Source organism: Gymnogyps californianus, chromosome 1 (genome assembly GCF_018139145.2).
Source record: "Gymnogyps californianus isolate 813 chromosome 1, ASM1813914v2, whole genome shotgun sequence".
NCBI classification, from domain to species: Eukaryota; Metazoa; Chordata; class Aves; order Accipitriformes; family Cathartidae; genus Gymnogyps; species Gymnogyps californianus.
The window spans coordinates 185181026-185205889 of NC_059471.1; the positions used below are offsets into that span (position 1 = coordinate 185181026).

At 39.7% G+C, this 24864-nt stretch overlaps 1 protein-coding gene across 1 annotated transcript in view; it reads right to left on the reverse strand.

The window, feature by feature from the left end:
- Nucleotides 1–778: 778 nt before the first annotated feature.
- Nucleotides 779–24864, reverse strand: part of TMEM117 (transmembrane protein 117) — a 227358-nt gene continuing 203272 nt past the window's right edge. Inside the window, exons 6-7 of the mRNA XM_050903838.1 lie at nt 13705–13834; nt 779–2823 (exon numbers count right to left, since the gene is read on the reverse strand). Coding sequence (XP_050759795.1) covers nt 2183–2823; nt 13705–13834 — 771 coding nt within the window. The 3' untranslated portion in view covers nt 779–2182. The remainder of the gene's footprint in view (nt 2824–13704; nt 13835–24864) is intronic.

Genomic DNA, 24864 nt, shown 5'->3' on the forward strand with positions numbered 1-24864 from the left:
ATTTAAATACTCATGCAAAATCTAGGATTACTTGATGCTTTTCTCTCTTTCATGCAGGCTTATAATGACCTTAAAAGCATTAACTCAATGTGAGGTCACAGAATTATTTTAGCTGCGGATCAGTTGCTTAATAACAGTTTTCTCAGAGTCATGTAATCATGCAGGCTGTAAAGCTCAAGTAATTCTTTCATTTTCTGCCTACATATTAATGGATTTAACCACTCCTATGCACAAAAAGGAGAAATGAGTTTTCAGTACTTGGGTTTACAGTGTCCAAAACATACAGAGAAGCATGTATCTGCAAAATTAATCAGCTGTTTCTGTAACTACTTAAGAAATCAAATGCTGTTTGAAAGTCAAACATCAATATAGTCACCTCTTATATAGCACAAGCAGGATCTCACAGTGTTTTCCCATTAGTAATTAATGGTTTGTCTTTGACTATATCTTAAGTCAATTAAATAAGTTTATAGGCTGCAGTAGGCAAAAGCTAATAGATTTATTTTTAGTCATAATTTTTAATGGATAAAAATTTAATCTGATTATAAAGTGAACTTTCTCCTGATGAAATATTAAATGTTCCATAAGCAAAATATTTGATTTTGACATTACTGTGATACTGCCTGACTTTTTTAGTGTCAGAAATATTTATGATTTTAAATAGGACAATGCATGGGTAAAATGTTTAAAAAAATTGCAAAACTAACAGAATATGTTCCTGCCTCATAATAAACAATTGTTGAATGATGTTTATTAAAATTGGCTCTCAAGTGACAGTTAATAAATGCATAGTGCTATTATACATGCTAAATTCAGCATTCCGAAAACTTAAAAGCAGATAGATCAAAACAACGGAGATAAAAAAGTCACAAAGACAAAATACAGCAACACCAGTAAATGACAGGGAAATAATTCAGACTTAAAAATGACTTATTATTTAGTAACTTGTAACAACAATTTATAGAACTAAATTAGAGGCAAATCAGAGTCTTTCTGATGTTTTAGATATGCAATTTCTCTAGTGCATATAGTTTGATCATACAGCAGAGGAATTCACATTACAAAGTCCCCTTCAAAAAAGCAAAAAAACCCAGTTTCTATGTTTCTGCTTCCGGGTTACACTTATTCACGGATAATGAATGAAGGAAAAAAAGGGTACAATAAAATTCAATTATTAATCTGTTTTAATTAAAACTCCTAAACATTTCTTCAGTATTTATTTGGAGAAGTTAGACTGTCTATATGTGGTGTGTTTCTATGTATGTTTCACGTATGCCCAGACCATATCTGCACTGAACCGCACAAATACTGGATTTAATGGGCTTTGTGTCCTTTACTGTAATCACTCCACTGGCTCTTTGATGTTGCACAGGTTTGGTGTGATGATGGAAAGACTTGCTTCAACCATGTATTTTCACCTCTGTTTCTAAAAAGTGAAGGGCAAAACTTTTCATCAAGGAGCAGTTTATCTTTAATTAGGAAAAATATAATTAGGCATTATCACCACATTGCTATTACTGATGGAGAAAGTCATATTTTCACAAGTAGTGACCCATGCTGTATTATCACTCTGCTGTTTACCGCACAATGAATCTGTGTTTGTGTTTGGCAGCTAGCCAGCAAAAATTAAAAGGTAATCAACATGCTTCTCTGCAGTCCGGTCGTCAAAGTCACTGGCTTCACAGATGAGTAAATAACAAAGTCAAGTTGTGATGTCCTAACAGAAACCCTTCTTTAGGAATAACTATATTTATCTCCTCTGTCAAGACATCAAATGATACTTGAAATAACCATATACAAAAAGCTTTGCAAAATAGATTAGAAGAACTGTGCTATACATCTGGTGTTGAGTTAAAAAACAGTTTAATGTCTCAAGGCACCACCACGGTAGAATTTTATACCTGCAAGTAATCATCTAATACACTATTATACAGTTAAGGTAATGTATTAATAAATAGCTTGTGCAATTTTGGGAAGCAATCTATAAAGGAATGTTAGATATACAGTAGGCACGTACTAAATACAAATAAAAAACAAAATTCCTAGAAAAAGCATGCTGAGCACCTTTTGGTATAGGTTGAGTTTCTTATTCTAAACACTATGTAAATCTTAACTTACAAAAGGTAAAACTGAAATCTTATAGTAACTGCTTATTTAAACTGATTTTCCTGGGTATTTGCCTCTATGTCACAGGATTACTCTTAGGGACAGAAGACTCTGGTACTGGCTGTAAAGGACTATCTTGTTCATTCAGTTGTGCATTCAAGTTTTCAGAAGTTAGAAGAGAAGAATTAAAAACTATTTCACTTAAGTCTGATTTTATGGATACAAGATGTGGTTCTTGAAAACTTAATGGTTCTTCTACTAACACCTGTGTATTTTCTCGTGTCATTCCCATATCTGACGGTGACTTTCGTTTCATTCTTGTGTATGATTTGTCTAAATTCTCCATGCCTTGGTCAGTTTTCTGAAATCGCCCAAAGAACCAGATGAAGAAACCAAACAAAGCAAAAGCCAGCAAACTTGGAATAAAAGCCAGGCATTTGACATCAAGGCTAGAGCCTGTGAATCTGCTGTGCAAGAACATGTCTCCTTCGGCATAGGTCCGGTTGGTCAATGGGTTAGTGTTATTGGATCTCCACTCCCAAGATAACTTAGTTCTATTAAGGTCTTTCAAGCTTTCTGAGTCCTTCACTGTGTAGATCTTCTGTCCAGGACCGATGTATTGACCATATTCATGAGGTTTGTAAAATATTTGGTTCTTCCACATATTCAGATCCAAGATTAAAACAAGGAAGATAATTCCATAGTTAAACCATTTGCCTGTTTGGAAAAAGAAAGTTCTGTCATCTGATATATCCATTTTAGAAGCAGTACAAATGCAGTCATATGTAAAAGCTACATATGAGAAAAAAAATCCTTTTTTTATTAATCTCTAAAGCAAAGTTGTAATAAAATTTCCACCATAGTCAGATTTATGCTGAATATCTCCTAGTATTTCACAATTAGGTCTGGGCACATAATAATAAAATAATTTTGTAACACAAGCACAGCAGTATATCAATTGAATTCACATTGCAGTTTGTAGGTGACCTGTTGATTAGACCACTAGATGATGTGGTATAGATCAATAAACCTAAAAAAGCATTAATTCCAGGGCTTAAAAAATATTCACATGGAAATTTTCCATGAAAAGTCTGTATTTGATAGAACTGTTTATAAGCCAGCAGTGACTGAAGTGACTGAAGTTTTTGGGGTTGGTAATTATGTAAATTTTAAGAGTATATACATATATTGTTTGATATACCAACCATGGTGTGCAGACATATTCAGGTGGGGGCAATTGGATAAACTGTGATTTAGAGATAGTACACCTTTGAGAAATAGCAAGGGCTGACTGTAGTCTTGGGAGGCTAGTCAGCTTAGCTTTTCCTATAGTCCCTGTAGTGAGAAACTCCTCCAAGGAGTGACTCATAGTCTAACATTAAGCTCCTGCAATACTGGAGGAGGAAACCTTTCTCCTTTTATTATTTAAAATTGCTCTTTTGCATGCTTCCTCCAGGCATCCAAAAGACATTAAAGATAACTTTATGCAATTGCAAAATTGGGCCTGCTTTGAGTAGGTTGTTGGAACAGATGAACTCCAGGTGTCCCTTCCAACCTAAATTATTCTATGAATACACACAAAAAATTATACTAGTTTCATAGTTAAAGCATCTCTTACATTCTAGCTGGACATACGTTAAGATCTTACCTGTGCAGTGATGACTGGCACCACCCAAGAACCCAGCAAATCTACACGTCAGCATTATGTGAAAGGACATTCATGAAGGAACGTTCCTGCTGGTGATGAATTATATTGGTCTATGCCGGAATCATATTTAAGTATGTTTCAAGTGAAAAAGAAAATGAACGTATCAGACTATCCATCAAATGACTTACATCATTGGCTTGTAAAGAATAAATGGATTCCAGTTCCTGAAAGTCTGTGTGTTCAAATTGTATGACCAGTATGCTCCAGGAGGGTAAGGAGGGTAACTCCTTGTGTTTCAGTCATTGTGTTTAATACTCCTCTTCAGTCGAGATTATACTTAGACTGAAAATGAACAAGAATGTTCATTCTCTTGTGTTATTGTCACTATCCAGAAATCAAACTGCACTGAAAAGACCTTGCAGCCAATCCCGTTCACATAGTTCCTGAATAACTCCTCTATCTTTTTTTCTGGGTTTTCATCAATATTATAATTGATCTGTTAAATTATGGGTTTAGAAGATTATCACCACACTTTATAATATTTAAGTTTCTTAAATCAACACCAAGACACTGAAAATGATGCTAAAATATGAAATACAATAACAAACAATACAACATAACTTGGTGCTGTTTCCTGCAGATTTTTGCCCTGTATTTTGTGTGTTTCTCTCCATCAGAATAACCCTAGCTTCCCCATCACGTATGACCTTTCAACAGACAGAGACAGAATATATCTTGCATAGTGTGTGTTGATGGGCTGGCTGGGACACACATATTCACTGATCAATTGGCTGCTGTCAAGCAGAATATAATGGCTGACTTCTCCCTGCTTTTTCCTCAGCTGGGCACTAACTTAGATGATTCTTCTTTACCTAACCATCATTTCTTAGGACACAATGATAATGTCACTATTTTTCAGATTCCCACCCTCTGAAAAATGTTTTTGAAACTGGCTGTGGGTTCAAAAGTTATTTGATGCTGTGTTGGATGAGAGAGAGTGAGACCAACCCACACAGAGATCATGATCACATAATTCTCATTTCCTTAGGAATATAGGCTAAACACAAATTACAATGAAGCAAATATTAGAACCATTATCTGTTTATCTATGGCCAATTTGAAAGAAAACATTATTTACTGCATTTTAAACTTTCTTTCTCTGTTATGGTTGTTCACTTGGCCACTTTTTGAAACAATAATTTGTTATCAGATGTTACTCTGTGTTTCAACCAGAAAGACGTTTCAACCAGAAAACAACCCCTTGCTGTATTGCCCCAAAGTTAATTCCTTAAGCCATATTCTTTTCCCAGGAAAACACATCATAAGCCCATCCAAGAAAACCTTCCACTTCTTTTGTTATTGGCTTCATCAAAATATTATCTGTGGTACTTTGTGTTTCTGCAGAGCCAAGACAGGTGACTTTCCAAAGAGATCTGCTAGACCCTAGGGATCTGATGGTAGGAAGGGGAAAAACTCGTGTAGGACCAGTATTGCTCTTTCCCTTCAGCTAGACATGGCAAAAGTGAAGATGTCTAGGAAGAAAACAGATAATTGAGAGATCAAAATACGCAGCATAATGAAATGGGGATATTATTGAGATGGCCTTTGTAAAGGCCAAAATACACTGTTACGGTTTTCTTGATTGTAGGTTTCAGGTATGACTGACAAAGGAGACTTAGACATTGCAATGCTGAGCTATATGACCTTCCTCCTCTTTAGGCACGATGGCACCCAGAGGATTTCACAGCAATCACCTGTGCGACCACATTGTCCTAAATGTGACATGTGTAGAGCAAGCCACCTAAGGAGTAAGACTTGAGATGGCAGCCTGCTGCTGGTGAAGGAGTTGACTAAGAAGCTGGCAGAAAACACCAAAAATGCTGAATAGAGGTAGCCAGGTGCTTGATTTCAGGCTTCATGTAGCATCTATCCTAAAAGGCTCCACCCCTCTTATGTTAAGAATTTGAGTGCTCACCTGATCTAAGAGACGTATGCATTTCAATTATTCCTGTTTCATAAAAAGCATGAACTTGAAACTCCCTCACTCAGCTCCTAGACAGAGTTAGGCAGGCAGGAGCACAGCCCTAAGTTCTGCTGTTGGGATCGTTGGGTCAGTGTGGACTATAAAGCGTGCTTAGACAAACAAACAGCTTCGACGCAGACACCCCATTTAACTAAGATGAATTGCAACCTGTATGGCTAAGTGGCAGCTAGTTGCCTCTGTTCTATAGTGGATCTTCTCAAAACTCCTTAAATTTCTCATTTCTAGCCAATTTTTCCATCTTCTGCATCACTTTCATGCTCGACGAGCTCTATGATTTTTCCTTTTCTTTTGAAAACTGTTCTTACCAGAACCAAACACTGTATTTGAGTAACTATCTCACTCTAACCACACATGAACACAATGACATCTTCCTACTCCTACTCAGTATTCCTTGTAGCCAAGGGCTGCATTAATCTCCTTAGACACAAAATGACTGGGAGTTAGTGCTGTCTTGGTTACTTAGAGAAAGTATTTGCCTCTTTCTAGAATACAGTGTCTTCTGCTGTCTATCCCTCTTCCAAAACATGTACTTTACTGCTGTACTAGCAGGCGTGATGATAGCCAAATAAGTCGAGTTTACCAAGCAATCCTTCTAGATCAGTGATAAATGTGTTGAAGCAGACTGAACCAAGAGGCCTGACAGTCTCCACTCACATTTATTTGATGATAATTCCCCATGACAAGTAATTTTTGAGACTTATTATACTGACCAACTTTTAACACTATACATGTGTGTAATCTATGTATATGAAATGATTGTGTATTGCAACTTAATTTTGGTATAATGCTTTTTATAGCAAACTTTAAGTCATATATCAAGCTTATGTAGGAAATAAGCTTGGTAAATTAGAACTCACTCCTGACCTCTCACCTTGCGCATAAACAAGCTCAAGTTTATAGTTTTGCAAAGGGTCAGAATAAATATAATATGAAGATATAGATATTAATTTTCTTTAAAAATATATTTATAATTTCTTTTAAAAGTGCTTCAGCTTTCATTCCAGATGAAAAGTGGTAAGGGAAAACGGAGCCCCACACTATGAAGTAATTTAATTTGTCTCAACCAATTTCTGCAGGATCAGTACCACTGTTGATCTAGGGTTGGCCCTACTCCAGTGAGGTCTGTGTGACCAAGAATACTGGCATATGCCTGGCACCATTTAGTCCTTCTTGGAGCGGGCGGATTTTTCATAGACACAATTTGAAATGGAAGGACGTCGGAAGATCAGCTCTCAAGACTGGAAGGCTAGTCAATCATTTCAGCAAACTGCAAAGAATTATGTCAAGACTCTTCAATGAAGTTACAATGAAGAAAATCAGGTGGTAAAATAGGCTGTGTCACTCAGCCATGCACTACCTAAAAAAAGACCTGGTTAACAGCTGCCTTTCACAGTGTTGACGTCCTTACATGCTACACATGACACTTGGAGAGTCAAGAATCTGTTTTGGTGTATTTGGAAACGTAGTGCAATATTGAAATTTGGTGCAATAAAGATCCCCCAAAAGAAAAATTGGAGGTATGTAGCTAGTCAAGAGCATGCACTGGGTGTCCTTGTGAGGCTGCGATGCAAAATGTGAAACCTTTTTCTAGGCGTTGTAGCCTACAATGACTATTTGGGGATGAAAACTCGATCCCTGTTTTCTGAGAAAGCATGGCTGTTGAGGAGGATTGTATCCTCATGGCTAGGGCACTCACCAGAAGGGAAATCTTGACCCTGGAACAATCTCCACTTATGGCAGTTTGGACCTGCTCTGAACACCAGCCTATACGGGACTCTGCTTAGAAACACTCTCCCCTCCCTGCTGAAGCTGAACAACTCGTCACTGCACATGAATGCCAGGGGCCTTCTCACGGTGAAAGAGGTATGGATTTTTCTTTTTCCTTTTTCCAGAAAGGCACCTATTTTCACCAGCTGAACAAGATGTCTGGGCAGTGGTCATTTTTAAAGAGGCTGATAAGGTTCAGCAACCAGTACACAGTACCACATGCAACTGATTTACTGGGCAATTGAGGCAGATCCTGCAGGTCCAAATAGTCCAAACCAGGTGCTGGTTCTGGAGCATTTTTATTTTTGTATGTCCACTCTGTAACAGAACAGTCACATCCTAAAAATGAGATCTCGTGTAGAAGCCAGTCCTCAGCATCCCTCCTGAGGTCAAGAAGAAATGTGAAAATTCCACTTGTTAAGGCTAGACTCAAGTGGCCTCATGCTGTGCAACCACAGCCAGAGGCTAGTGTAGGAAATATTGACTTTAGACTCTTATCTCAATTGCAATTTGTGTCTAAAAACATTCAGACACCTCTGTAAAACATTCAGGTATATCTTCAAAACGTTCTTCTTTTATCTTCTGTCATGTTAGTGTTATTAGCTAGATACATGCATACAGACCACTCACAGCTGAAACAAGCTGCAAATCCTCTGAGGTTTTTTCACATCTGTGCGCACAGACAGCTTTGTTTTTACCTCTAACCTTTCTATTTTTGCCCACAGGCTCCCTCAGGCTTCTCTGTGTAGGCGATGCTTGGCCTGAATCTAGACACACTTTTGGTTTAACTCCACAAGCCAGCCATCGTAGGCACTCGCCAGCCATGAAGGTGATGATTTCTCCTTTGGGTGGAAGGGCACTCTGGCTAGATCAGCACTCAGAAACACGTTTATAAACAGCCAGAAAAATCTCCCATCTGTTTTGATACCCAAACCTTAACATTCCCTATTTGAAACTTATTCACATACTTGACAGCAGATGCTCTTGGATCTCCAGTGCTGCTATTAAAGGGTACCAGCCAGGCCCCCTAGTGCCTTTTAACCATGAAAGAATCTGAAGTAACAAAATTTGCTTTTAAGTTTTACAGATTTCCCTGGTGTCCTGGTTTCAGCTAGGACAGAGTTAATTTTCTTCCTAGTAGCTGGTATAGTGCTGTGTTTTGGATTTAGTAGGAAAATAATGTTTTTAGTTGTTGCTAAGTAGTGTTTATACTAAGTCAAGGATTTTTCAGCTTCTCATGCCCAGCCAGCAAGAAGGCTGGAGGGGGCACAAGAAGCTGGGAGGGGACACCGCCAGGACAGCTGACCCAAGCTGGCCAAAGAGCTATTCCATACCATATGACATCATGCCCAGTATATAAACTGGGGGAGCTGGCTGGGAGGGGGGATTGCAGCTTGGGAACTAACTGGGCATCGGTCAACGAGTGGTGAGCAATTGCATTGTGCACCACTTGCTTTGTATAGTTTAATTCTTTTAGTATTGCTATTGTCATATTATTATTATAATTATCATTGTTTTTCATTCCTTTCTGTCCTATTAAACTGTCTTTATCTCAACTCACGAGGTTTTTTTCCTGATTCTCTTCCCCATCCCGGGGCGGGGCGGGGAGTGAGCGAGCGGCTGCGTGGTGCTTAGTTGCCGGCTGGGGTTAAATCACGACACCTGGGTATTATGGAAACTAGGATAGACTATATATTTTCATAAACAGCAGCCCAAGAAGGAAAATACACACTTTGCAACAAACCATCTGTCAAGAGAAATCCAGATGAGTTAAGCAGACGCAGGAATTCAAGTTAATTTTGATGTTCATAGATAAAAGCAGCTATCAAAACAGGATAGAAATATTTAATACTGAGTAGGTGCTTGCTAGGAGTTCCTAGATGCAAAGAAATTTCAGCAAAATGAGGTACTCAGTTACCAGTAAAAATAAGATATGCTTTTGGTAGTATATTTAAAATCACACTGAAGTATATCAGCTACAGGCTGCAGATGTTAATTCAATATTACTGCCAACTTACAACATTCAGAAATCACGTCAGGCCTAAGAAAGTATGTTATTAGTTTAAAGCAGCAAGATGGGTTAAAAATAATACACTTAGTACTGTTTTATTTTTCTGCTTTTTTAGACATGGAGTTATGCAGAAGCAAAATTTCATTTTTTTCTCTGCAATCATGAGCTTTATTTTATGAAAGCTGAAATTCACATGTAGTCACTGAATTCAGGAGCTAAGACTTTAACACAAAATAGCAAAAAAAGAAAAGCAACTGTCTTAAGACTTGTGATAAAATCAGGAGAGTTGGCAACACACAGCACGTAACTGTGAAATCCTTCATCTGTACAAAACTTGCATGAAGCCATTAAGCACACACCACAGAAAGGTGGTTTAAAGTCCTTTACTCCTTTGAATGTCCCTTTTTACTTAGAGCTGCTTCTTTGTGGGACCGTTGCTCATTAGAGCAACCCAGCAGCAAATAGGGTTGCTCAGGGGAGTCTTAGGGCTGCGGTTATTTATATCAATCAACAGTGACCAAAATAGACTGTAAAAGAACTTATGAAGAATAAAATTTACCAGGAAAAAGATGATAAATGTTATTTCAGCCATGCTTTCTTTCTCCTTGCTATTTGGGAGAAAAGGGTTTCCAATTTCTACAAATCAGAGCACAGGTCATGGGTTTACAGCCTGACTTTATCCCTATAGCAAGTAGTCTCAGCAGGTTTGCTGATGACACCAAGCTGTGTGGTGCGGTCGACACGCTGGAGGGAAGGGATGCCATCCAGAGGGACCTTGACAGGCTTGAGAGGTGGGCCTGTGTGAACCTCATGAAGTTCAACAAGGCCAAATGCAAGATCCTGCACACGGGTTGGGGCAATCCCAAGCACAAATACAGGCTGAGTGGAGAATGGATTGAGAGCAGCCCTGAGGAGAAGGACTTGGGGGTGTTGGTTGATAACAAGCTCAACATGACCCAGCAATGTGCGTTTGCAGAGCAGAAAGCCAACCGTATCCTGTGCTACATCAAAAGAAGCGTGACCAGCAGGTCGAGGGAGGTGATTCTCCCCCTCTACTCTGCTCTCCTGAGATCCCACCTGGAGTACTGTGTTCAGCTCTGGGCCCCCAACATAAGAAGGACATGGACCTGTTGGAGCGAGTCCAGAGGAGGGCCACAAAGATGATCAGAGGGCTGGAGCACCTCTCCTATGAAGACAGGCTGAGAGAGTTGGGGCTGTTCAGCCTGGAGAAGAGAAGGCTCCGGGGAGACCTTATTGCAGCCTTCCCATACCTAAAGGGGGCCTACAAGAAAGCTGGAGAGGGACTTTTTACGAGGGCATGTAGTGATAGGACAAGGGGAAATGGCTTTAAACTGAAAGAGGGTAGATTTAGATTAGATGTAAGGAAGAATTTCTTCACTATGAGGGTGGTGAGGCTCTGGAAAGTTGCCCAGAGAAGTTGTGGATGCCCCCTCCCTGGAAGTGTTCAAGGCCAGGTTGGATGGGGCTTTGAGCAAGCTGGTCTAGTGGAAGGTGTCCCTGCCCGTGGCAGGGGGGTTGGAACTAGATGATCTTTAAGGTCCCTTCCAACCCAAACCATTCTATGATTCTATGATTCTATGATTCTATGATTCTACTAACATAAACGATATTCAGGCCTTAGTCTTCTTTTCCTGCTTGTTACTAAAAAGAAGTCCTATGGTTAAATTTAACATTCTGAATCCCATGTATTAAACAGGGCTTAAATACAGCAGGCTTCCTGCCATCATCAGTGTCCTACCCCCATGTCATCTGCTGCAGTTGCATTCATGTGCATCGCTCTCTACCCTCATTTTAGATTGGATTACATTCATCTTGGTACATATATATTGAACCAGTTCTTTCTTTCTTTTATTAGCTCCTTGATTTGAGTAGAAAATTACAAGTATCTACACATCCACACAATAACTAGAGCTTGAAAATGATCCAAGATGATACCCTAACCTAAGATAAGAACTGATGGTAAGAACAGATGGTTCAAGCAAAACTTACCCAAAGGGAGGTTCTTGTGCCATGTGTTATGGCTGTTTATTAGATCTTCTAAACGGTGGTGTAGCACCGAGATAAAACAGGCACTCAGTAGACAGAGTACGTGACGTGCAGTCAAATGGATTGATTTGTCTAGTGAATCTAATAAATGGATCTTGTTAATGCTGAGCAGGGAAAAATATTCCTCAGCCCCTATTCATTAGCTCACCCTCATTAAAAGAATGCCTTCTCGCCAGAAAATCAGAAAGGCCTCCAGCCCTCTCTGCAGAAGACTCTACAATGCATAAATATTGGTTTCTCTCGGTTGGTCTGTTTTCAAACAGCAGCACTGCTAGCAGTTGTATTTCTGATCCCTAATTTATGTTATTTGCTGTTGTTTATTCTTTGCTCTTCCCTGATTATCATCAATATTCTTGTCTCTTCTACAATGCAAAACTGTTCTTTGCTCTTCAGCCCCTCTTCTACCACCCATTGTTTTTCATCTACATTAATTATATCCTGAGTTTCTGTATCTGATGGCGCAGCCCACCCTACCATGCCTCAGTCATTGTTTGTGCTCCTCTGTGTGCCCATTCCACTACTTCTCCTTATACAATGGAATAACTGCAGGGCATCTGGGAGCCTTGTGGGACTGAGCCCCTCCAAATTTATGCTCTAGTCTTGAGAATTAGAAAATAAATATTTTTCACTATCCCTGAATACTATGCCTATAATTCACATCAAATATTTGATGCTTATACTCTTTTTTCCCCCTCTCCTTTCCCTTTTGCTCACTTGGGAGAGGAAAATGTGTTCATCATGTACACATCCCATCTTCTCTCACCTTACACCTTCTAGTCACTGACCATGAGATCATTTACTTCATCCTGTTCCATAAACCACTCGTGGCTCAAACGGTCTCACTCAGACATGCCCCAGCCCTTCTTTCTTCTTCCTGGCTGGCTGTTCTCTCTCAGTATTCCAGCAGGGCACCTACATCCAATTTTGAAAAACTTCCTATCCCTCCATCTGTACTTCCTACTGGCCCACTTGCCTTCCCTCATTCAATAGCCAGCAGGTAACTTTTGCACTCATTTTCTCTTCTTTTCTGGTTTTTAATCTGATCGCTCAGATTTCTACCTTCTCTGCTGAAAATGCCTTTTCTGAGGCCTCATTCAGCCTATCTCGACTGAATCCTGGGTTCATCATTCTTTCCTTCTTGGCACATTTTCTTCCTTTGGCTTTTGCTGCCTGGTGAGCTTGTGACTCACCTGCTAGCTCTTGGCCTTATCTTTTTATCATCTCTGAATGCTCCTTTTGTCCCTGTTCTGCAGGAGTTTCATATGGCTGTGTCACTGGATGCCCTCGTCTATCTTATTCCTGTACAGTATCATGTGCTGTGATTGTTTATATTATCAGTTAAAGACCCCTGTCATTTCACACCTGCATTCTTTTGCTATCCATTATTATCCAACTCTTCCCAATGTTGAGAGAGGAGCTATGCTCCTTCTGCATACCTTGAAGGTAAAACCAAAATATTTATCCCTATTTAACCTTCTTCTTTTTTTTTTCATTCCCTACTGTTATTAAAATACTGTCTCACAGTATGTAAGGATCAGGTACTTTTTATCTATGTGTACCATCCATTTGAATAACTGCAATTCTATTTTATTTGAGGTTATTTAACTGTCTGCTACTGGTTAGATGACTGATGGAAGTATGGTTATGAGCGGCCTTTGCCAGATGAGAATGACCGAAGTTATGAAAAGATATTAGCATAAATCATAGCAAAGGCATCTGAAAGCATAAGAGATTTGAAAATGAAATAAGCTGCTAATTCCCCTGGAGAGTAATTTTAGATAAAAGATCTCTGAAGCTATATTAGGTATTACTTAGTGTCACAAGAAGTTGCTGAAATCCATGAAAAAGAGCAGGTCTCTCTGATTCATAAGATACAGGTTCCTCATTTCCCTGAGATGTTTATATATGGATGATATGGATATGGACAGATAAACTGATAGAAAAATAGTAATCTGGGACGCACACACACAAAAAGTATGTGGTTAAGAACATGTTAGCATACATTTATTACACAGAAGCAGTTCACCGTGTGACTGTGTCACAATCTGTAAGATTACATACCTGTTATATGTATGTGATATTCCTCTTTAAAGATCTTTTGGAAATAAGGTACTTTGAACTGCATGTGTGCAGATGGCAAGCCTGGAAGATTCACTTCAACATCACCCATAAAATGTGGAAACTCCCAGTCCTGTTAAAAAAAGAAAAGTAAGAGCCTCAATATAAGCTTTCACGGTATATTTTTGCCCTTTAAAATGGCTTAAATTAATAAAAGGGAAAGGTTCTATTTTTAAGCCTCCCATTATTGGATTTTCTTACTTTAAGTTTGACTGAACCACTTGAAATAGAATACCTTGTTTATATTAGATATTACAATATGATTTTTACTTCAGCTCCATGTAATTATGTGTTTAAAAGTTCACTTCAGAATGACAATATTGAACCCACTGTACCAGCTGATAGTACAAAATAGTCTAAGCATATGGATACCTATATAGCAACCTTGCAATACTAGTTACAACTTCTGTTACTAATTTGGCAAACAGTTTACACGTAAGAAATTGGCAAAGAAGGCCCGACCCTTTCAAACTTTTCATATATCTGTATTCTACTTGTTCAACTTATATGGTGTTTTCTGTAGTTGGCCTTAATACATCTAAATAAACACTCCCTGCAAGTGCAGGCCCTTCAGCATAATCTGCCTGAATCAATCCAAGCACAGTTTTCCCCACTGCTTTATTTCAGCTGACAAGGTAATGCTGGAAATGTGGAAGCTCTTACCCATCATTATGCATATTTTGGTAGCACGTGGTAACCCAGCTGAGGAGGAGCTGCATTTAAAGGAATTTTTCGCTCGGTTATCTGCACCCATCATCAGTCACTTGAAAATGGGTATAATAGCATGGCTCATTAGAGCCAAAACTGAAAGTCTAGCAATAGTGCTAGAATCAGTACGATTACTGCCAGAGTGGTTACTTTGTGCGCTGCAGACTGTTGGTGATCTGCTATTAAAAACATACTGGCCCTGTTCCCATGCAAACTCCTGGATTTGTATCCCACAAGTTAGTGCAATAAGCACCTGAATTACTAAAAGTAAGATAAAGGAATCTGAAATGTGAGGAGCTCTGTGAGTGACTTGTGCTTTCTTCACATGAAAACCATTCCAGCGCAGCCATCTCCCCAAGAGAACCAGTTCCTTTTTTTTTTTTCAGTTTTATAAGGCTGGAAAGTTTCCTACCAGGGTAATGAAAAAGAATTATTCAAAACTAAGAATCATCTCTGAAAGATAAATCACTGTATATAACTTAACTTCCAAGATATTGCTAAGTGCTCCAACATTTTCTACAGTGGAAGGGAAATGGAAGAGTTTTATCAGCAGGGAATAGCATGGCCCAAACACTAACAGCAGCTGATTTGTGCTAACTCTTTGTGATACTGAGTTAAATGGATTAACAGGAGTACAAGCAAGGAAAAAACCTGACCCTCTGTACCTGGTTCTCAATGTTCACAGCAATACAGAAAGTGCCAATTTACAGATGCAGAAGATAAGACAAATAAGGATGCTCTCCTTCTACCTTATCACGAATGCAATGCATGTGCTCCTGGTCACGAGGTATGGTAATAACTGCCCAGCTGCACAATCCCTTACACTGCATCTGCAACCATCCCCTTGCAGGCGGTAGACATTCAAAAAGTGCCCAAAGATAAAAATTTTATGGGTGTATGCTCTCAATTCACAGTATCTAGTATACATCTCTGGACTGGTGTCTCATGTTAAGTCATACATACTCTTACCCAGGAATAAATAGGAAGAAACACATTACATATTCCTGAAGATAAACAAATGGAGAGCTGTGGACTCTGCCTTAGAAATAACTAAACATGGGACTATAAATCTAGCCTCCTGCTCTTGCCTTGCCCCAATGCTCCTACTGTGCCTTTTGCTGATTTACAGATAAAATTCCACCGTACAGAATTTTGTATTGGACTGTGTCTTTGCATCTGAGTTTTGTAAAAAAGTTCAGTATTTTTTCTGATCTGCATGAATATTACCTGATAATGAGTAACTAGAATGCCAGCTCTGTCAGATGTGCAATTTACTGTATTATTTGTCTCAGCAAACAACTACTGAGACTGGAAAATATTTCATAAAACAAAAGCAAAACAGAGAGGTCCAACCCCAACAGTGTGCTACTGCTTACCTTATAACAGACAGGTGAGTGGAGAGCCCATTAGAAAAATACATATTTGACACTCCAAACTACGGCTACCTTTCACGTGTACATTATTTCACATTTTCTACACATATACCCCATGCTGTATGAAGCATGCCTGAATTGTATCATGACCTCTGTTACCCTGTAGCCCCGTAATATGGTATTGCCATTGCTAGAGAGATGGGCACAGGCTGGCACTGGAGACCTCACAGCTATAAACAACTCACCAGTGCTCAGCTAAAGAAATGCAGATCTGGGGCTGGGCAAAACTGCTTTTAGGGGTAACAAGGAGAACGAAGAAGTATCTAACATACGTAAAAGGCACTGTGTATAGTAAACCTGGCGGTAACGTGGAGCTTCGGATCAGTGAAGAAACAGCAAAGTCTAAAAGCGTGTTAGCAAACATAAAAATGCCCCTAAGTAGATCCTAGAGTGAGGAAAAATAAACCATCACGATGAACATCATAACCTTCCCAGCAAAGGACTCCAGGTGCCAGTGGCATGCTGTAATGCCCCCACCGACCCCCACCAGACTGAAACTGCCCAGTTCAGGACCCACAGGAGCAGGGGCAGGGTGGACGAAACACCAGGAAAAGTGGTAGAAGCTAAGAAGTGTGTGTATAACAATTTTGACATTATTATTATTACTGAAACTTTTTTCTGCACAGAAGTATTATTTTCTGTAATAATTAGAACTCAACTAATAATGATTCTTGGATTACACTGTTAAAATTTAAACGATACTAATAATAAATTCTTGGCTTTATCTATAAGGTGTTTCTTCTTCACCCATAAATAACATTTTGAATGTAACACCTTTATCAGTATGATTACAAAATCTGTTATTTAAGAACAGTCCCACAAGAAATACAGAAATAAAACAAAAATCAACAACAAAATAAAACAAAACACAATAAAATGTATTTGAAAGCAATACTAAGAAAAGGAAACTAAAACAATGAGTTAAACCTACTAACTTCCATGAAAGTCACTGCAGCCACAGCACTTAGGAAAAAGAAGCTTCAATTTAGGTGACTAAATAGCCTTTGGGGCTTCATTTGGCTCACAGCTTTGGTAGGTGTGAGTATTTACTGTCCACGTAGTGACATTATCACCTGCGGACACATAGCTGTAGTATTATTATTTTGCAGGAGAAGAGCAGATGACTATTAGCTTTTCAGGCTAATGCCAATATCAGGTTGTCAAATCCAAACCCAACGAAGTGGCCATTTTGCTATCTAGGTTCTAAGAAAGCGTTGTCCAAAATCTTTTGACTGTTATCGTTCTCTTCCTTACTGACAAGTAAAAGACAACTTAATTTCAGCAATATCCAGAAAACCATTTTTCCAAGAAATTCAAGGTGCCTAGTAGGAATAATCTACGTCATTTGTTAATAGGTACACTAATAGCGCAAATGTACAAGCCCATAAATCTAACCGCTTCCCTCTCTGGAACACAGCTCAGGTCTGCATCATGCTTTCATACACAGTATTTTCTCCCCATGGCCTCTGATATCAGTCTGTGCTATCAGTCTGTGCTCACCTCTGGGACATGAGTGACTTATGCTATGTTCTTTAAGTTCTCAGCTCATAATTAAGCAAAGTTCACTTGATCAGCTTCAGTCTTTATTGCTGAGATGCCTGTACTCTGGCATCTCATTAGGAACTGGGCCCATCTCATTAGGATCTGGGATCTCATTAGGAACTGGGCCCAAAATACCATATTTAGAATGTATCTCTACTTGCAGAGTTTGAAAAATAAAGCTATACAACCATACTGTTAGCTCATATTTGTATCTCTCATGCTGCATGAACAGACTGTTTCTTCTTTAAATCCATCAGCATCGAATTTCTAATATTCACCTACTTCAGTGGTTTCCAACCTGGGAGGTCTGCAGCATACCTCTACGCAGTTCATGAAGAAGAAACCAACCCAGAACCAGCAGGCTTAAATCAGCTGCACAGAGGTCTCTAACCTCACCGGCAAGTTTTGTGGGATGTGCAAATCAAATGAGGTTATTGCCTCATTGCACTCTAGTCATGAGGAAAGGGCAGCCAGAGGATGAATTTAAGATCACTGAGGGGTTCATCCTAGTGTTGCAATGGGCAAAGGGAGCACCTCTGATTTCCATCAGCTACCTCTTAAACCCAGAAGCACAGATGAAATTGCATGCTGCAAAAGGGGAGATCATGGTATTTTGATTTTCTTCCCTTTGCTTCTAGTTCCCCACATCAAACAAATGCACACACCCTCTGCTGCAATGCCAGGTATTGGTTTAAGACCCAACAGTGGAGCTGGCAGCACTCATTTGGTATCTCTTTAAGTAAAGATATTTTTAGTAATGGTAACTGAGCATCAAAGCCACACTTTCTGTTATGATCTGGCCCTTCTCTGCATCCCTGAGGAAAAGAGAAGGCGTTGCCCGGGAAGCCCTGTCCTGACCCCGAGCCAGGACACGCAGCTGCCCTGGGGCTCCTGGCCGGCTGCCGGTGAGGCAGCCCAGGGGCCTGTTGGCAACACCCAGCACCCTGGCTGGCTGCAGGATTGCTCCTTGCTGCTCGGTGTTTTTTATTGCAGGCTCTGGGCCATGTCTCCCAACCCCAGAGGACCAGGACCAGGTGCCGGCAGGATTCAGCAAGGATCATAAGCTGTCTGGGAGGGCGACGCCAGCCCTCAGCAGACCACATCCCAGGCTTCATGCACACACGACCCCATGTCCCTCAGCCACCAGCTCCTTTCCACCCAGGGAAAACTGCCACAGAGAAGGTGGGACCAGGATTAAAAACCAGTAACAATGGTAAACAAATGTGTCATGCTTTCATCTCTCCTGTCTGAATGTAGCTCATAGGGTGTTTGTAAATATGAAATAACACTAAAAATAATATAAACACTGTTCAGATATAATCATGAAAGAGCACAAATGCACACTGAATATTTCTGCTTTAAGTAGTGATGATATATGCTATATTTAATGGTAGGAACACATTTGTACTTTAAACCCCTCAGAATAACAAATAAACAAAAACAGAGGGAAGGAACTGAGAAAATGCATATGTGAATGTGTATATGTGTGCTTGTTCCAGAAACTGCCTATAGCAATTTTTATTTAATTTATTAAAATCCTTTAAACTGATGAGGTAGAAGACTGCGCATTTTCAGGTATCTTTGCATCTCTTAGCTTTGTTTCAACTCTCAGAACATGGCAGACAGGCAGACAGCTAGAGGAAATTTAATGAGAGGCAATGGCTACATATTTTTGCAAGTGTTTGAAGTAAGAAGTGAACAGCTGGAATTCAGAGACAAAGGCCCAACTCCTCTGTGGTTATCTCTAACTTCCTTGCAGTGCTGCAACTTGCAGTGATCTCTGCAGCTGAGATCTCTGCAGCTGTGAGCTGATAAAGTACAAACATCATTTTAATATTTCATTCAAACATACATAAGAAGGGAAGTCAGCAGCCATGACTAGAACTCACTTTCATGCTTGTGAGATCAAATCTACTGCTCAGTTTCTGGCCTTCTGTTGTTTGCCAATACCTTATTTAAATAGGAAGAAAGTTTGATAGACGTCATGGGTTTTAGCCCCCACTAAATGAAAAATATACATCTACTCTTAATGTTACCACCTGTATACTTGTATGGCTTCAGTGGGGCTACTTAGGTCCCACAGTGAAAGATGACACATTATTCTTCAAAAGACCTCCTGCTTGATGTTGGTACTATCAGTGCTAATCTATTCATAACTTGCAAGTCCAGAAAGTTTTATTTGATCTGCTCATCTGTTTTGGCTTCACCTGCTTAGATTGTTATTGGCAATAACAATCACAAAACCCCATCAGGAACTGTGGCACGAAGTCCCTAATTGCAGACACAATGGTACCTTTTATCTCTTAGTCTTGATTTAAAGAATTCAAAATACGGAAAATCCACTGTAACAGTGGAGTAACTGCTTCAGTTGAGCTCCAAGCTGCTGAGACAGAAGACTGAAGACAGCTTGCAGGACCAGACACAGGTATAGAAAGGCTATCCCTGCACTATATGGCAACGTAAGGCATGGACATACCCACAACCTTGCTGTCGTTCTCCAACATCTTTGTGCTCTTCTCCTCAGTCTTTGCTTAGCTTCTTCAAGCTCCTGGCCTTTCTCTAGAACCACCACTGCAAGTCTTGCTCATTTTCTCCCTTATTTGAGAAAATGACAATAAGACAGCAATAACTCCCTCCTTGAGAGTTAAAGCAGCAATACGGCCTCTTTTTATGTGTGTGCTTGGCCTTGAATGAACCCTTCCATTAAAAAATCATTACAGAATCCTTTAGTCTGTTATCCATTTCTGCTTATTTAAAGGCAACAATTCCGAGGCCACCCAGGTCCCAAACAAGCCCTGGGTCTCTGCACTTTGAATTTACACATTAATGCATTTTGAGCCTAGACAAAGCTGTGTATGCACATGTCCTCAAAACAGTGACCTTTGTTACTGAAATGTCCTAATTGGTATTTAGCTTTTCTGCAGCAAGCTCAAAGTAGTCTCAAAATTTCAGACCCCCTAAAATAAGAAATGCTTGCATTTCACTGAAAGACCCGTATCCATGCCTGTAGTCACTGGCAGATGACTGATTCATGATAGATGGCACTCCCTCTTTCTCCCCTGTGACTATATCTTGGGTATCATCTTCTATTCACTCCTCACAACCTGGTAGTGCCTTGATACTGCAGATCTGTTCTGCATAACATATCACAGATATGACAATTCCTATCAAACCCCACAGCTAAAAATTTTATTGAGGCTCTCATCATCTGCTGTTCAGTTACATTGGCATGTTTCCCTCTGGCCTTCACAAGTGCAGTTGTTCTCCACTGACACAGAAACGCTGCTGCAAAGACCATTCTCTTAGTCTGTTTCTTTGACCATGTCACTCTTTTCTTTGATCAAATAAAATACAGGCCACTTCCTTTCGTATCCAAATCCCTTCAGATGTTTCACTACCCTAGGTACAGACTGTCTATATGACAGCTGCTCCCTCAATCATTCTATAAATTCAGGCTATGAATCTTTTCTCTATTTAAAGAAACTTTCCCCTGTGCAGTTCCCTATCAGCTGCAGAGCTTTCTCCTTTCTCCTTTATAATTCTTCTTTGCTATGAGAAAAGATGAGGATGTCTTGCATTGGGTATCCTGGATTACCTGTCATCCTGACCAATGAAGTCACTATGGCTTACACCCGCCTGTCTGACCAGCCGTAACTCTTGGCTTTTCTTTAACAATGGAATGCTCTAGGACTGGAGTTGTATTTTGGTTGTCTTTGAGCATCATCTAGCACAATACTGCCCCAGCCCTTAGTGACCATTGCTAGTTCCTTGATAGGACAAATATTGCTAGTAGTGTGAAGAATTAATGGCTGTCCATTCTTTTTGTTACATTAGGAACAAATTGTGTTTGAAAACAAGCCAGCGCACAAGGAAGGACGGACAGTAGGAGGTCTCACATCTTGAGATGTGTAGTGACCAGGAACAACAGTAATCACCATTTCCCGCTGCGGGCAAGGACTGTTCTTTCTTACAGCTACCCTTTAAGTTTTAGCTACTCATGAGAGTCAAAAAGCAGCAAGGTGAAACAACTTTATCCATGCCAGAGGTGCAGCAGACATTGCTAAGCACAGCCTCTGTGCACACTCAGGATGTCCTAGGAGCAAGGCCACCAGTTTTTCCATCAGGCAAATGTAAGGTCTCATATATCTCAGTGACACTGTGAGGTTCCTCTTCTTTGTAACTCACTCTCACCTGCTGATTGGCTGTTCACAACTGCTGAAAATGCTGACTGAAAGAAACCTGCTCAAAAGTAAATGTTCTTCTATTTTGTCTCTGAGTTTCCCCAATTTTTGTAAGCTTTTACTCTTGCTTTACTGTCTCACTCATGTCTGACCTTGGTTGAGCTAAATAGCTATCAGGTAATTCATCTGGATGAGAAACACCAGTGTGAGCTTTTCCAGTTAATTCTTGAGTCTGGTAAGCTGCTAAATAAAGTGGTAATGTCACAATAACCTGTACCTGTAAGAGACAAAGAAATCAGTTCCTGCAAAGCAACTGTGTCATCGTAATGGTTTTTCTGACTGCCTCAGTGACACACTTTATGAAAGCCATTTCTGTGGTGAATAGGAGAAATGAACATTCACTAATAATATGCAATACTTATATTTACAGATTTACTGAGACTACAGCTTGCTGTCAAGGGAAATCATGACAGAGCAGTCAATCTTTCTGGTACCCTAGAAGACCAAATATCTGACTATGATGTGGAGAATAAAAATAAATTTTAAATACATTGCTATGTTATCGTCTTCAACAATATGAGTACATATGCACTAATACACATACCATTGCATTGTGGAAAATATACCCACATCGCAGCTGAACAGTAATATGAAATCTGGAGCATTTCAGGATTTGTAAAGACTGGTAATGCCATTTGTACCTATTTGAGAACAGTAAGCTCTACTTAGAGTTCTGAAGTCATTTTGCATTAAGGCAACTGTCTCCAGCTAATTTTAGCTGCATTAAAAAGCATATTGTCCCTATCTCTTTCCAAATACCCACATACATGAATTTCCTTGTCGACTGATATTCAAATCTTAATGGTGTTTTTTACTGTTGCCTAAACCCAAGAAGACAGATTTGCAGTAAAATACCTGAGCAGATATTTTCCTCACTATGAGCTTTGCAACATAATAAAAATGGTGTTATAGAAATGAAGAGTATCTGGAGCAAGGGGATTACTGTATGTTGCTCACTGTAGATGGAAAGTAGATGGAAAGTAGCCTCGATGTTAGAAATGGATGACTGAGGAGCCGTTCTGTTCTGGACAAAATTCCTTCAGATCATACATGCTCTGAAGAGTTTTACCATCACCTGTTCTGAGAAAATTTGGGGTCGGTTACAAATAAAACTATAAACTTGCCCTTTGGCATCAAGCACGATCTGAAGTGGCAGGTTTGGACTAATGGTCTCAGTTTGAAACTTTCATCCAACTTGTTTTGGTTTAGCTGTAACTGTAAATTACACATGTGCTTGTGCAGGGTTCAACTTGCTGCGATTAAGGTAGTGAAACAGTAATATTAATTTTCTATTGAAGAAAAAACGAGGATTATATGCTGCATTTGACTGATACTGAGAAAATTAATAGAGCTTAAGAAGATGACGGAAAGTAAAAACACTGGATGCCTATGGAACGCAGGGAGAAATGTGTCTCATAAATTTAAATGTGGGGTTTGCAAACAAGGCAGTGCAAATTCCCTTTCCTTTAAAAAAATCAGTAATAACTCTTTTCCAAAATTATTTTCCTCCTCATAGCTTGTGCTAATTAATATACTGGTTTTAATATATAAGGAAAGAAAAAGGAAACTGTGTGCAAATGTTGAAAGAAAGAAGGCTGACCAGAAAACATGGTGTCCTGGTTTCGGGTGGGATAGAGTTAACTTTCTTCTTAGTAGCTGGTACAGTGCTGTGTTTTGGATTTAGTCTGAGAATAATGTTTATAACACGCTGATGTTTTAGTTGTTTCTAAGTAGCGCTTATCTTAAGTTAAGGATTTTTCAGTTTCCCATGCTCTGCCAGCAAGCAGGTGCACAAGAAGCTGGGAGGGAGCAGAGCCAGGACAGCTGTCCTGAAGGGTCAATATACCAAAGGGATATTCCATACCATAGAATGTCATGCCCAGTACATAAATGGGGCAGGGGAGTTGGCCAGGAGGGGCTGATCGCAGCTGGGGCATCGGTCAGTGGGTGGTGAGCAATTGCATTGTGCATCACTGGGGTTTTTTTTCCCCTCTTCTCTTTTTTTGTTATATTCCTTTTCATTATAATTATTATTATTATTGTATTTCATTATTATTACTGTTGGTATTATATTTTACTTTAGTTATTAAACCGTTCTTATCTCAACCAATGAGTTTTACCTTCTTTCCCGATTCTCCTCCCCATCCCACTGGGAGCGGGGAGGAGGGGAGTGAGGGAGCGGCTGCGTGGTGCTTGGCTGCTGGCTGGGGTTAAACCACAACACATGGCTATCAGCAGTTAAATTTTTGTTTCAGGGACAACAGTAATACGGAATATATTTGGTCTTCTCAGCTCTCTGTCTTGTTTTTTAGTTGAAAGTAAGATAATTTTCTGTGTCCTGAGTTTCAGCCTGCTAATAGGATTAGCAGCGGCAGCATACTGTACTTGTGAATGAGTTGCCTTCGTTTCCTGAAGGCAACTTATCCCATTCCTGAACTCCTCCTCCACGCTCTCCCTCTACCCCCAGTTTTATCTTCAAAAGCTGTGGTGTGGCCATTAGGCACATCTATTCCAGAAGTAACAGCGGCTTGTTTGGTATCAGTTGGGGTGGCAGTAGGAAATGCTTACATTATGTTTGCATCTGGCTAGCAAAAAAGGATATAAGGAAACACATAAAGCTTAGGAGGTGTGCATGTAAAAATAAAATCAGATTTGCTTGCATATCAGTATCTCTGGAATGTGTTTTCAAACTGTCATCAACAATCTAGAATACAAGTGAAAATGGATTTATGCTATATGGCCGTTTATTTTGTCCGTTCTTATTTGCATTATACATGCTGCCAAATCAGTCTCTAACATTTATTGTGTGGATTAGATTGTCATCCACCAGGATGGGAACTAGCATACAGATAGGTCCCTTGTAGCCATCTACATTTAGGGGTCCTGAGCTTCAAGCTGAATCACACTCGGGGTGTTTCAGCTGAGTCCCACTCCAGAAGCCTGGTGAGCCACCCACAGCTTGTCAGTACATGCTACAAAGCAGCTGTCCTTTCTCACACTGAAGTTCTTCAGAATACATAAGCCCTAACTGGCAACGATGGCTGGTCTAATGACCTCTGAATACCTTTTCTGTATTTGTCATGATCTACCTACTTTTTTCCGTGAATCATAAAAATTTTAATAATCATATGAGACAGTTCCTCTTGACTCCCTCACCGGGTCAGGAAGCTAAACAGCAG